The 15,797-nt window shown below is 45.0% G+C and overlaps 1 protein-coding gene across 1 annotated transcript in view; it reads right to left on the bottom strand.

The window, feature by feature from the left end:
• Hivep1 (HIVEP zinc finger 1) overlaps nt 1–15,797 on the bottom strand; it is a 127,664-nt gene that overhangs the window by 47,147 nt on the left and 64,720 nt on the right. Inside the window, 1 exon segment of the mRNA XM_045136367.1 lies at nt 720–773. Within this exon segment, the coding sequence (XP_044992302.1) occupies nt 720–773 (54 nt within the window).

The raw sequence follows: 15,797 nt of genomic DNA on the forward strand, positions 1-15,797 counted from the left end.
TACGCCTCCATGTTCGCGGTTTAGGATCCCGCAGCCCAGGGCTGACCCTCCCCACTGTGATAGTCATGAACAAAGTCTGTGCAACTGATGTGTTTTGTCTGGACTTTTTTTTGAAAAGAACAAAATGAACTGGTGTTTTACATTCATTCAAATAAAAAGAGATTGGAAATATCCTTTATAGAATATAACAACATTAATTTTTAGACACTAATGGTGGGAACATAAAAAGTTTAAAAAAAAAACTTTGAAAATCTTTTTGGTATCCAATATTTCCATTTCATCACTATCAACTGAAATAATTAACATTTTTGTTAAAGGTGCATGATGCCCCCAACATGTATCTACTACAAAATGCTCATCTATGCTGCTACTAACCAGAATTCAGAGCATTTCCGACGTCTCTGATTCCTGCTGTTACAACCACACACTGAGCCCCTCAAGCAGGGCACAGACGCACGGTGCGCGGTGCTGCAGGAGGCCCTTCCAGACCTCGAGAGCCCAGGCCGCCCGCCAGCAGGGAGCAAGACATACACAGGGCTAGAGGAGGGGAGCCAGAGTCAGCGTGCCCTGAAACAAAGTCCACAGCACTTTAGCCACCAACCGGTGTGAGATGGTTTCTAGTTCTGTGGTCGGTAAGGCTGCCATGATGACATACAGCTGCTGGGCATTTCTGCAAGATAAGGGAGTCTGCTCGGGGACTGGGGATCGACTTAATTTACCTGTCTTTGAAACTTCTGCCCCATTCAGCTCTTTTTGTGCTTCTTCAATTTTGTCTAAAGGGAAAGTAAAAAGAAAACAATTTGTTATTACAAATAAATATGGTAAAGCAAACATGTTACTTACAGGCAGTACCAGACACAACAACTGTGAAACACGATTGCAAATGGTTAAAGGGTATATTCTCCTTTAAGTGTATCAGTTTAATCAATTTTTAGCTACAAAGAGGATATCCATAGTGGGTGTTTCTGTAATGCAAGGTACTATACACATTTCAAATACTCAACTACACTTAAAAACTGTTTTGTGGTCTAAAAAGAAGTATCTAAAAACTGTACTTTCCTGAATGATGTTCAATAGGGATCTGTTTGTTGCTAAAGATGAAAGAATGAGAAACAGTGAGAAGAAACTGAGTTCATAATAGTGCCACAGGGCCCCCAGGTTTCACGTGTTGCAAGGTTGGTCTGCAGTACGTAGAGTTGTGAAGTGGTGAAAACTTTAAACACTGGACAGTAGGGAGGCAGGCATGCCCTGGGTGGGGAGGGTCTCTGCGTGAGTGGTGACAGCGCCCTCAAGAAGGATGCAGCAGCCCTCATGGGACCTGAGAAGGAGGGGTGCTGTAAAGACCGAGGTGGGGGCTAGCAGGAGAAAGCTCAGTCAGTACGGTTCTTGCCACACAACATACTGTACTCTACCAGGAGCAGAGTTCGGATCCCGTGGCCTTTGCAAAAGCAGAATGCGGTGCACCTCAGTCCCAGCACTGGGGAGGCAGAGACAGGAGGACGGCTGAGGAGCGCTGGTTACCCAGCCCAGCTGAACGGGAGCTCCGGGTAGACCCTGTCTCCACAAGTAAGGTAGAAAGCAACTGAGGAAGAAATGAACACTGACGCCTGGCTTCAACATGTGTATGCACACACGTGTCTACACACGCACAAACACACATGCACATATGCACACCATAATACAAATGCATGGAAAAAAAAAGCTGGCCACTCTAGCTGCTCTGGTCTTGCCATGGAATGTCTCCCTCCTGCAGGTTATCACACCCTGAGATGCTCCAGCAAGGGGTGGTCACACCATGAGGCGATCCACTGCAAAATAAGCATGTGATCCACCACTCTGTGACCCACCATGAGGCAATGTGGCCAAAGCCAAAGGAGCCCCACTGAACCAGGAATACATTGTTTTACCTCCAAAACTGAGAGCTAAATAAAATTTCTTCCTTTAGAAAATACTAGTCTCAGAACATTTCATTAAAGCAGCAGAAAGTGAACTAACAGTGTAACTAAGGCCAACATAAGGAAAAGAGGCAGATAAAAGTCAAAGGCAACGATTAGCTGAAGGGCAGTGTTACAGAATGTATATCCCTTGATAAAACCATGCAACATCTAAGAGTGAAGATGGAATGCCATGTCAGAGGCAGCATGCAGACAGACCACAGAACACAGAATCGCTGTATGTCCGCACAGTTTGGAAAGGCACTGTGACCCAGAAGCAAGAGTTGGGAAAAGCAGGTCCTGGGAGAGTAGGAAAGCAGGCCTATCCTGGGACAGTAGTGGTGGTGTATGTGGCTGGGGGCTGTCCTGGGAGAGTGGGGGGAAGGCATGTCCTGGAACAGTAGTGGGGGGGAGGCCTGTCTTTGGAGAGTGGGGGTGAGGCCCGTACTGGGACAGTAGGGGGGGAGGCACGTCCTGGGACAGTGATGGGGAGGCACGTCCTGGGACAGTGATGGGGAGGCACGTCCGGGACAGTGATGGGGAGGCACGTCCTGGGACAGTGGGGGGAGGCACGTCCTGGGACAGTGGGGGGAGGCAAGTCCTGGGACAGTGGGGGGAGGCACGTCCTGGGACAGTGATGGGGAGGCACGTCCTGGGACAGTGATGGGGAGGCACGTCCTGGGACAGTGATGGGGAGGCACGTCCTGGGACAGTGGGGGGAGGCACGTCCTGGGACAGTGGGAGGAGGCACGTCCTGGGACAGTGGGGGGAGGCACGTCCTGGGACAGTGATGGGGTGGCATGTCCTGGGACAGTGGGGGGAGGACATGTCTTGTGCTTGCTGTTCCTCAATTTGAGGGTCTGGGCACAATTGCAGTTTGAAAATACACTCATGCTCTCCATGGTAATGATGAATTTGAGCCTTGTACGGTTGTACAAATTTGATAGTGATGGTGGAGCCCATTCCAGTGGAATGCCTCAGTCTGAAGGACTCACAACAAAAGGTTACAAACTCCCAGGTCACGGTTTTGTACTGAACTTCACACAGTGCCGCTGGCTATCGGACAATTTAGCTACTTCACAAAAGCCCAGTTGAGATAAATGCTTTGAAATGCTGTGCCACGTGTACAATTAGCCTCTGCTCTCGGCAGACACCACCACTCTCAGGACATCTCCACTGCTAAGCCTATAACCACCAACTAGGGCCAATGTGGCCAGTGGTGTGGCACCATTCTCCAAATATATCAAAAGGGCCAGGTGTGGTGGCACACACCTTTGATCCCAGCACCCACTCGGGAGTTAGAGGTAGGAGGATCATCATGAGTTCTAGGCCATCCTGAAATTACATAGTTCCAAGTCAGCCTGGACTCAACAGAAACTCTACCTCAAAAAACAAAAGTAAAAACACACATGTATATAGTATGTATGGATGGATGGATATGTGTATATATGTGTATTTGTGTACACACACACACACACACACACACACACACACGCACGCACACACCCCAAAAGCACATGACCCATTTGGGTGTCCATCAAACTCTGCTCCACCCACCTCTTTCTCCCTCTAGCTAGAAAAGTCAAAAATGCAGATGTCTGTAATTTACTGACCAAACTTCCTTCCATGGCAGACCCATCTAGCCAAGGCTGAGGGGAAGCCACAGAAAAAAGGAAGAGGTTGGTTTGAACTGAGACATCTTGCTACATTCCCATCCTGAAGAATGAATACAACCCCCAAAGCAATGCTTATTTGATTACTACTGATTATCAGACACAGAATACAAGCAGAGGAACGTGGGCAACCTATGGAAATATGAGAAGAAAATGAAAACCATCTTAACAAAAGACCATACAGTAAACGCATAAAGGGGGGCTCAGGACTGGGCTCAGTGGTATAGTGTATGCTCAGCCAGCAGGCGCAAGACCCTGAAATGCATTCCCAGAGCAGTAAAAATAAGAGAAGAAAATGAAAAAGAAATGGTTGAGTTTTATAAAGAAATGATAAATACTTGAGAAGATGTATATTTAACCTAATTTAAGTCATATATCATAGAAATATCATATTGCCCCATAAACATGTAAAATGTCATGCATTTATATACCAGACAAGTTCAAAACTAAAATAACTAGACGAAAGAATTGGTGTGAAAATGCAGAACCTGGATCCAACATTCAGCAGTAACTTTATTCCAAGGGAAGGAATACCAAGGGCATGGATGAAACCTACATATAGTTTATCTAAAAACAAGAAGTACCTTTTAACAAAATGAAGTACTGAATACATTGTTGCTATTCAAACTAGAAATAAACAAATCATATGACTTAAACATATAGCCTTTGAGAAACAAAAAAGGGGTTTTGTTACCAAAGCACTATTATTTCTATGCCAGCAGTTCAGCTAAATAATACGTATGTGTATATTATATGTATTTCTACACCCACAGTAGAATGGCTGTTTTCTAGACTTTAGGCACAATTTAAAATTATTTAAGAAAAGGCTGTTTTTATTTATAGACCTAATTGTGGGTCAAAGGAACAAAAACTCATGATTTAACAAAGACTTAAGGAACAGTTACTTAGTATATTGAGATTGGCCACCTCTGTTTACAGTTAACATAAATCCTTACAAAAATAATCTCCGACAAATGATCTAGATTTTGTTTATGAACTTTTCAGTTAAGTTAATTTTCCCCTTGCTCACAGGGGTATGTAAGTGTACCATGACTCAGACTGTCCCGTCAGGTGTGAAAGCCTCCACACAACTGGGGAAGGCATCATCTCCAGCCCCAGCTCAGCGGGTGAGCACAACCTCTACTTGCAGTGACCTTGACCAAGGTCTCACTGCCGCAATGAAGCCATGATAAAAAAAAAAAGCATCTACCAACGTATCTTCAGCACACCTTTACTACCTTGACTGTCCACTGGATGGGACAAATCACCAGAGACCCACCTCTGGCACGTCAATGACATAGTTTCGAGAGGCATAAATAGGGTGTGGAGCCCTACCCTGAAGGTGGGTGGCACCACAAAGGCCTGGGTCCAGAACTGGACTAGAAGAAAAAACACCCAGTGGTATACTCATATCCATTCCTCTCTTGTGCCTGCCTCTAGGAACCATGTGACCAGCCACTCTACCTGCTTTGCCCACTATGACTGTCACATAAAGAACAGCCTTCACTCCTTAGAGCAGTGTGACCATCCATCTCACCAGCCTTCCCCTCTATGACAACTGTGTCCTTTCTGAGGATGTCAAGTCCAGCCTGCATTCCTTGGGCTGACTTTGTGAAATATTTGGTCAATGGCAACAGGAAAAGTAGCTAATACAGAACACTGGCACCAAGAAACAGGGCCACTGCTGATAAAACGGTCTTGTGGTTTGCAAGCCCTTTGAACTGGTGTGTGTGGAGAGTGGAAGAGTTAGGAGCTTTGGCTGGAGAGGGCCTAGAGCGTCCTAAGCATAGCTTAATGGACCACAGGCCTCAGATGTGAACATGGGGCTGCAGAAGCTGGTATTTGTCTTACCAGAATTGGTCTTCCTTAGGCCTGCTTTTCCCTTACTATGCATTCCTCCCTTTAGAATGGGCATGGTTGCTCTGTGTCATCGTATATTGGAAATATGTAACTCGTACTTTTGATTTTACAGAGGATCACAGTTAAGAGACTGTTTGACTCTCAGAAGAAACTCTACACTTAGGCTTTGAACAATTTTGGAATTGTTAAGACTTGGGGACTTAGACATAGACTAAATGTATTGTGTATGATGAAATGAATTAGACTTCATGGCCAGGAGTAAATAATTAAAATATAAGTTTAAGATATAAATTTTAAAATAAAAGGGAGACTGATTGAGAGGGGGACCGGATATGATAGAGAGTGGAGTTTTAAAGGGGAAAGTGGGGGAAGGGAGGAAATTACCATGGGATATTATTTATAATTATGGAAGTTGTCAACAAAATAAGAAAAAGAGATATAAATTTAAACTAATGTGTTTGGGTATCAAGTTGGCAAAAGCTATGATATTAATCTTGATTGTCAATTTGACTAGATTTAGAATAATAGAAGACACAAACCTTTGGGCATGTCTGTGATGGACTATCTAGTGAGGGCTTACTGAGATGAGAAGATCCACCTCATATCAACATACTTGAATGAAGTACCAGGCACAACGAATGGAAGTTGTGGCAGTTTGAATATACATGTCCTCCACACCTCCAGCTCATGCATCTGAATACAGGATCCCAAGCTGGTGGTACTGTTCTAGAAGGTTGTGGGACTTTAAGGAAGTACAGTCTTGCTATGGAAGTGTATTATTCAGGGCAAGCCTTGAGATTTTATAATTCACCACCCTGTGCTGTTCTCGCTACCTCTACAACCCTGATGATGTGATAATGTGGTGCCAACTTCTGGCTCTGCTTCCGCCATGTTTCCTGGCATAACGATCTTACCCTCTGGAACTGTAAGCTGAACTAAGCCCCATTCTTCTGTAAGCTGTTTCTGGTCCAATATTCTGTCGGGCCAATGAGAAAAGCATCAGGCACAAGAGTAGAGCACTCGCATTTCTTTCTTTCTCTTCTCAGCTGTGGCCCAGCTGCCTGCCACTCCTGCCACCAGGCTTTCCCCGTCATGCACGGAATCCACTCGTAAACCTCGAGCCCCAATACATTTTCTTCCTTAAATGGCTTTTGTCACTGTCCTGAAAAGTAACTAATATATACCAGAAATAATCTCTCTTAGGGACTATCCTGTTTGCAGGGATGAGAGTAGTAAATGGGCAAAGGTGGTTTTAGGTGCATGCCTTCTGTCTTTATGACAGGAGTTACTGATTTTGCAAAGAATGACACATTCAGAAATGAATTCAAGGCCTGGTCCAGGCAGGATTTCGATCACGATCACCTTAATCCTAACTTGTACCCTTGTGCCCTCTCACTGCTCAGCTTGGCATGCCAGCCATGACCCTTACGTCCTTATGATGGAGAGTGGCGTTTCAAAGGGGAAAGTGGGGGAAGGGAGGGAATTACCATGGGATATCATTTACAATTATGGAGGTTGTCAATAAAAATAAATAATAAAAAGAAAGAAAAATATATAAACATAATTTAAAACAATGAAAATATTTTTAAAAATACACATGAATGAATGTTAGGAAAAACCTAACAAACCATAAGAAGGCACCCCAGTTTTCTAAAAGAGGTGCCATCTGATTGCAAACAATCTCCATACGTGAGCACACTACTTTTACCACTGGTGAAAGCATGACTCCTACTTCCTGTCACCTCTGTCAGATGAAGCACCTTTTGTGACCCGTACCCTGCCAGAGGAACCTCAAGGACCCTGCTGTGCGCAGCGGGTAACATTAGACAGAGAGCACTTCACCACTCGCACTCGCTCTTCTGCAAGATCACCTCGTCTTTGCTTATCAGCCAACCAAGTAAACCTGCCTCAGAAAGTGGCCACTTCTACCTTGCAAGTTCTACGTCTCTACTTCCTCAGAACTGACCTGTATGGGCAGAGAAGAGAGTATGTTTAGCATTGCTGAAAAATGTCAGAGTAAACCAGCCACGTTTCAAATTGCAGAACACTGTCTGAAATAAATGACAAAGTCGGAAACTCAAGTCTGTTCAAACATCTGAAAAATGTGATAAAACCTCAGAAAAACATACAACTACCTAAGCTGATCAGTAAGGACACACCACCAACCATAGCCATCATAGATGATTAGGAGAAAATTAGGCAATGGAAAGTTAGCTTTTAAGGCTAGAAAGATTAGTTAGTGGTTAAGGCACTTGTGTACAAAGCCAAAGGACCCAGGTTCAAGTCCCAGGACCCACGAAAGCCAGATGCACAAGGTGGTGCATGTGTCTGGAGTTTGTTTGCAGCAGTGGCTAGAGGCCCTGACATGCTCATTCTCTCTCTTGTGTACGCACGCTCTCTCTCTCGCCTCATGAACTAATAAATAAATAAAAACTTAATTCTTTTTTTTTTTTTTTTGGTAAGAAAAAGAAAGTTAGCTTTTGAAAGACCCCAGACCTGGATTGTCTTTAATATCAGATTCTTTGAAATTTGTTTTAAAAAAGTATTTTCTACAATGCTCCAGAACAGACCCACACAGTATACTCTAGATCACTTTATAAAGATGCTGTAAGTCAACTGTAGTAGAACACACTTTTATGGCAGCACTCTGGAGGCAGAGGTAGCAGCATCACTGTGAGTTCAAGGCCAGCCTGAAATTACATAGTGAATTCTAGGTCAGCTTTGGCTAACACAAGACTGTACCTTGAAAGAACAAACAAACAAACAAAAAGATGGTATCAGCTGGGCGTGGTGGCGCACGCCTTTAAGCCTTTAATCCCAGCACTCGGGAGGCAGAGGTAGGAGGATCGCCATGAGTTCAAGGCCACCCTGAGACTACAGAGTTAATTCCAGGTCAGCCTAGACCAGAGTGAGACCCTACCTCGAAAAACCAAAAAAAAAAAAAAAAGATGGTATCAGGGCTGAAGAAATAGATAGCTCAGTCTTGCAAGCTAAGGAACAGAACCCACTTAAAAATGAAGTGGCTGCACACATCTGTAACCCCAGCACTATGGGGGCGGATGCAGGAGGGTCTTGGGATTTCACTGTCCAGTCTAGGCAAATGGTGACCTCCAGGCCAATGAGAGACCCTGACTCAAAAAAAAAAAAAAGAAGGTGGACACACAAAGAGTATGCAGCACTGGGTGTCTAGTACGGCTCTGAAACTGTCGCTGTCCCTCGGTAACAAGTCTGAGTGTCAGATATGAGGCTGCAGTCACTCGCTTTCACTTGGCTGCCATGGTCATTAGAGCTGGGCCCCAGAGGCCATAGGGAATAAACTGTTCTTTTAACAGCAGAGATTGAGGAGTTCTTTAAATTTTTATTTTTATTTTTTCTTTTTGCTTATCTTTTTTCCCTTCTTCTTCTTTTTTGTTCTTGAGACAGGGTCTTCAGGGTCTTAATGCATTTTATAGGTCAGGTTGTCCTTGAACTCATGATCCTTCTGCCTTCGCCTACCAAATGCTGGCATTACAGGCACATGCCACCGCATCCAAGAAGAAATTCGAATCACTTTTCACTCCTGGATGTTAGTAGACTGGAAGCTTCTGTGGGTGAGGCAACACTTCCTAAGCCATGTAAAACAGGGCTCTCAGACTACCAAACACTTCTTTCTTTGGTGAGCCACTCAGCCCAAAGCCAATCCCCTTAATGCCATCCTTCCAGGCCCTTTGTGGAAACCGTTTACAGAGCCTGGGAAAGAGGACAGCCCAAGCCTGCTGTGTATCTGGGTCGCTGAATCTAAGAGTTCTATAAAATATCTTGATGTGAGCCTGTACCAATATTAAATCCACATTGGAAAAGTGTTTCCCAGGTGATTCCCACATGGAGCCAGCCTTGAGGAGCAATGTTCCCTCTAAGTTACAGATACTATCATATTATGATTTAACACTGTATAAAATGTAAGAAAATCTTCTCAAACAGCTGTTGGAAGCAGCAGTTTCTTAGGCTTCAGAACCAAAAGCAGTGGCGGGCAGCTGCCTTATCAGCAGGGCTGCGGCTGTCACAGGATGGATGCTCCGAGAGACCCAAGAGCAAAGGTTAGCATACTCACCATAACCAGGCACGCCATGAGATGACACCCGGATGGTGCACACCCATGCCTTTTAAAGGTAAGCATTACACCAAGACACAGATCTAATAATTATTACTAGTATCAGCCAACACTAGGAAGTAATTTCCAGTAGAAAATCAAATGTCTGACAAATACAAAAACTATTTAAACACTATCAACTATTCTGAAGAGATGCTGAAAACATAGGAGTTCCCCATACATGCACACTACAGCTTCCTAACAACCAAAACAAAATGCTTTTCCCATATTACAGTTTCCTAACAACCACAACAAAATGCTTTTCCCATATTACAGTTTCCTAACAACCACAACAAAATGCTTTTCCCATATTACAGCTTCCTAACAACCACAACAAAATGCTTTTCCCATATTACAGTTTCCTAACAACCACAACAAAATGCTTTTCCCATATTACAGTTTCCTAACAACCACAACAAAATGCTTTTCCCATACTACAGTTTCCTAACAATCACAACAAAATGCTTTTCCCACTGTGGGTCAGACACAATCACTAGAGTATGACAACATTCACTTTCTCTTTCCATTGCTGATCATTTCTGATGCAGCAAATGAAGAAGGTAGCCATGGTAACTATGGTGGGAGGGAAGGAATATGAAGCCAGCATTCTTAAACCACGTGGCTACTGCCAGGGTCCCTGGACGAGTACTACTAACCCAGTGACCGGTTCCAACATGTGCATGTGACCCCTGCACACTTCCATGCACACACACACCCGGAATTCAGATGCAGCTGTACAACTGAGAGACTCAGTAAGTGGGGATCCCAAATATGAAGAAAGAAAGGAGCCCTTACCACATGCAGGAATGATGGCTACTCACCCTTCCCTTCCTTCAGCAGATAATAATATATCCATTTTGTGCCCTATGATAATTTTTCTTTTCTTTTCCGTCTTTGGTTTTTTGAGGTAGGGTCTCACTCTAGCTCAGGCTGACCTGGAATTCACTATGTAGTCTCAGGGTAGCCTTGAACTCATGGCAATCTTCCTACCTCTGCCTCCCGAGCACTGGGATGTGCCACCACACCCACCCTATGATAAATTTTATAGCATCCTTTTATTATGCTCCCAAATCTGACAAAAACCCAACAACAAAAATAACAGACATAGATACAAGGTCTTGCTATGGGCTAAAGCAAAATACTGAGAACTGATGATCCTCAATCTGGCTGGATGAGTAATGGGTGCTGGCTACCTTTGGAGTGCCACCTGCTCCCGTTGAAATGGCCTGCTCCCCACCTAGCCCAGATCCCTTCACCACGCACTCACCATCAGTGGAAAGGGTGTACTCAGCACATGCCGGAAGCCGTGATAGCTGTTCTGTGAGCTGGGGAGAGCCTATCTGGCTATTTTAGGTTTTCAGTTTTGTAAGAATAAGACACAGTCTAAGACAAGACTGGTCTACTGGAGCTAAGTGGAGAGCAGAGGATCCTAGAGACAGACAGTGGGGAGTGGAGGCCCAAACTCGGATAATGGAGCCGAGCAGAGGGGGACAACAGCAATGGCAATTCTCTGCATCCTGAGCTGTGGGTCACAGTTTAGTAACTGACTTCAGCCATGCGACCCTTCACACAGCATCCTTCACATCCTTCTCCAGGGCAAAGAAACACACAGCTGTCCCTGTCGTGTAAGGAGCCCGCCCACAGTTAGCACTGCCCGTGGCATGACGTGTGGTGTGTGCGCCTCTTCACTGTCTCTTGCCAGCACAATTCTGCCCAGAAGCGCCGTTCTCTGTGGGGAGACAACAGCAAACAAGACAGAGCACTCTTGTCATCGCAGATCTCCTGTCACTCCCCAGACCCTCAGATCCCCACAGACCTCAAACCTAGCCAAATTCAAAGTGCATGAGGGTCAAGGCAGATGCAGCAGCCGTCACTGTCACGTGCTGTGGACAAGGAACTCTGCAAGTGCTTTTCTTTAGGTCCTCTGGCTGAAGGAGCATGAAGTAATAAGAGAGGCCATGCTTAGCTTTCTGTTAGAGACCCGGCTGAGAGCAGCTTCCCACCTTCCAGGCCAGGCATTAACTCCGTGTGTGTCCCCTTCCTTCTGTTCCATCTGTGGCCCACTGCTGAGGATGCGCCTTCTTTCAGGAAGCTTGGCTCTTCAAGTCACCCATCGTGTATGTGCAGGAAAGGAGGCGCGCACAGGTATCCCAGAGCACCTGCCCCCGCTGCCCAGTAGTCACGAGCACCTGCCTAAGCCTCACCATCAGATGCCAGCCTGCTGCGCTGAGCTGCAATGACAGGATCTGTTGCGAGGCCACGTTCCTGGGGAGACTGGTAGAGTGGGCTCTGGTACCGGTGACAGGCAGCTCCTGTGGGCATGACTGGAAGCTGGTTCAGATCAAAAATACCAATTTAAACTGGATGTCTGTTTCATGGAGCATTTATAGTTGGCACCCAAGTGCATATGATTGGTTCATGGTGCTACAGATAACTTACACAGGAAGAAAACCTATCAGTGAGAGCCACCTCCTGGCTCCAGATGCTATGTGAAGCCCTGGCTCCTAGTAGGGACATCACATCCCTTCAGCAAAGACAACATCCATGGAAAACTTAAAGTCTTCCAAGCTCATGTTAAGGAGAATACGAAAGTCTCTCCATATGTCAATGAGCAGATTACATACATTCTGTTAAAAAGAAAACAAATGTTTGTCTTTCTTTAACTACTACCACAAAGTCAACTTAACAAATACATTCATGTATCTATTCTGCAGGAATGGATAAAGATCTGTTATGGTTTGAGTATTTTCATCCCATTGAAATCCATCTGTCTGAAACAATGCCCAGTAAGGTAAAAGTGGAAGGAGGAGTTAGGGTCTTGAGGGGTCTGCACTGATGTCACACAAAATGGCTTGTAGGAGTGGCTTTGTTCTTTTCTGCTCTTCTGCCACAAGTGGAGTTAGTGGCCTCCCTCCTGGGCTCCAATGCTGTAAGAAGACCTCCCCCCCACCCCCCGCCACATGCTGATGCTTGGTCATGGCCACCCCAGACTCCAGAACTGTTAGATAGACATACACTTCTGCTCTTTTAGGAATTACCTGCTTTGGGCTTCTGCTAGAACAGCAGAAATAAAATCAGTACCTCTCAGTCATGGTGATTGACATTTTACGGTACTGAACCATTTTGTGAGTTTTTAATTTCCAAGACCATTCTTTATTTTGAACCCATAAACCTGTTTCACTCGTGACTCATCCAAGCCAATGACAGTCACAAGCAGCTCGGCTGGGCACAAAGCACAGCCTGGTGACAGCTGAACATCTGCAAGCTGGATGTAACCAGTTGAAACAATTTTAAATAAGCATGCTTTTGCAGAAAACTAGAAATTAAACCCCCAAAGAATATCTAACTGCATTCAGGAATTCATTTTGTACACACGAGGTTCATGATGATACTACTGTCATGTGACGAAGATGGTCATTATTTCCTGGAGCTTATTAAGGAAACCTATGAATGAAATGATATACCTCAGGTCAGCTTAAAATGACTAGAAAAGGCAGAAGTCTGGGGGAGTAAAGTGTGTCCAGACTGTCTACGTCCATCAAAGCTGAGTGGTAGGTAATGAGAGGCTCATTATAACTGTTGACTTCGCGGTTATTTTGAAAAAACTGTCATGATACAGAGTTTGAAAGGATAGGCAAAAGACTTCAGGACAGATTAGCACAGTGTTGTTCACATATTGCTCCAATGTGACTAACCATTAGCAGGAAGTGACATAAATGTGTAAGAGGTGGGAGGCAAAAGTGTTTGAAGACCAGTGTGCAGTGAGCATCTGACAAGGCTTACATCCCTGAAAACACTCAAAGACAACCAGAAATGAAATGATGTCATTAGGAACCAGGACTGCACATACCAGTAGAAAATAATTTCTAGAAATCTACAGCCTTGCATTTTTCCACTGCTTATCAGGTCACAGATTCTATTCAAGGATCTGAATGGAAACTACTTCAAGATAACAAAGTTATGTTTTTTTTTCAGAGTACAAAGCAAGACAAGAGCTCAGTATAGATAGTATATTCCCATTTGAGTGAAAATATAAAAATGAACGTGTGCATGAGCATGCCTATGTTGTGTCCATGCATACAAAGACATGCTTTAAAACGCCACTGCCGGAAGGGACCCGGTAAGAAAGGACTGCTCCTCAGGGGAGCAGGGGCTGGAGGACCTGGTGTGCTAATTCTCTATCTGCCTGCAATCGGGCTATCTCTGTTTCTCTCCCTGTCTCTCAAATAAACATTTTAAACCTTTGAAAAACATTAAAAATAAGTTAGACATCAAAATATCTGTATTAAAAACAATCTTATAACCAGTGTACAACCTCCAAGAAGTTACACACACATGCACTTCTACACACAGCTCTGGGACCAGGTCGGAACCTGGGACTTAACAGACCTAAATGACACCATCACCATTCTTTCGCATCTTGAACAAGGTTTCAAAGATACATTTTTCTAAGGCTATTATCAGCTTCATTGATTTTCATTTTCTCAGTTGTTAAATTTCTCCCCAAGTAACACAGCTCATATTAGTACAAATTATTTTTATTTAGCAACATGGAAAAGAAGTGGTATATATAATCTGTTCCTTCTCTTCATTCATTTGCCATTTTAATTGCAGTAATAACCTCTTAAAGACAGGCCAAAACAATTACTGAACTCAGGTTTTGGGGTGCTGTGCTTGGCAGGTACATCCCACTCCCGCTTTAAAGCCTAGCGTGCTCAGAGCTCTCAGATGCCCTTTGGAAACAAGGCTCCAGGAAAGGTGAAACTACACTGAAAGAATAAATTAAGGTATAACTATTTGCAATATAATATTATGGCTAATGCTGATTACCAATTTGATTAGACAGAGAGATGCTTAGCAGGGTGCAGTTCTGTGAGGATATTTCCAGAGATGACAGGCATGTGAAAGAGCAACTGGGCAGTGGAGACACACCTGGCATGCAGGTGGTACCATGCAGCAGGCTGGGTCCCACGAGGAATAAGCATGGAAGGAAGCCAGGCATGGTGGCACACACCTTTAATCCCAGTACTCGGGAGGCACAGGTAGGGGGATCACAAGTTCAAGGCCACCCTGAGACTACAGAGTAAATTCCAGGTCAGCCTGGGCCAGAGTGAGTCCCTACCTCGAGAAACCAAAAACCAAACACCAAACCAAACCAACCAACCAAACCAAACACATGGAAGGAGCTGCGCACCAGAGCAGGCTTGCGGCTGCCGCGTGAGAGCTGGCCTGCTCCCGCACAGGCTCCCGGTGTCACCACGGGCCCAGAAGGAAAGGGGACGAGGACTGTGTACTGCAGCCATCAGCCAAAAGAAAATGTCCCCCCATCGGTTGCTTTGCTCATGATTCTGTCAAAGCACATAGTGTACAGAGACAACTTCTGGAATGTCAAGGAAGAGCAAAGCAACCAGAACTTCTTTTGGCAGCAAGCTAGGCCCCACCAGTTTATGATCCCTTAGTAATGTATCTGCCTTCCAGAATACTCAGCAAGTGCAAGATTATGTTTTTGTCTTTCCTTCAATTCAAGAGGGAATTGACAGACTTAAGCGAAAATAACAAATTAAGGAGTTTATAAATAAAATGCATGATAATAAAAAAATTAGTTCATCTGAAGCTGAGCTCACATCCAGGCCCACCATATAAACAGTGGACACAAATAACCCTAACTCTTAGTGCCATTAAATTCTTTCACGTAAGTCTCCAACTTGTAGACTGCAATGATTATTTTGGATCAATAGAGCCTGATTTGAAACAGACAGTTTATTTTATTGTCTAGTAGGCTTTACAGGCAGCAAGTGGGTAGCCCGCTGTGAACTCTGGGAAAGCTCAAAGGGTGCCGCCCTTCACTGTCCTGCGTGCCGCTGTGCACAGCCGTGCACGTGAGCTGAGGCGAACGTCAGCGCTGCAGGGCTCCGCCGGGAAGAGCTGGAGGAAGGTGCGCAGGAGGAGGGAGGGTGCCTCTGGGAAGCGCAGGCTGCAAGCAGGTGCACAAGAAGGGCGGAGGGTCCTGAGAGCCCAGGAGAAGCGGGAGCCGAGGAATGGCGGTTGCCCGCAGGGCAGGGCTGCCAGCACGGGCGCCCAGCACCTCGGGCCACAGACAGCAGCAGCTCTCCCTCGTCTGTGCTGTCACTTTCTCTGCTCTGCGTCAGACACACTGGGAAAATGACACAGGATACTGCAGAAATAATTCCCAAGGTTTAC

The sequence above is a fragment of the Jaculus jaculus genome, chromosome 17, assembly GCF_020740685.1.
Source record: "Jaculus jaculus isolate mJacJac1 chromosome 17, mJacJac1.mat.Y.cur, whole genome shotgun sequence".
NCBI lineage: Eukaryota > Metazoa > Chordata > Mammalia > Rodentia > Dipodidae > Jaculus > Jaculus jaculus.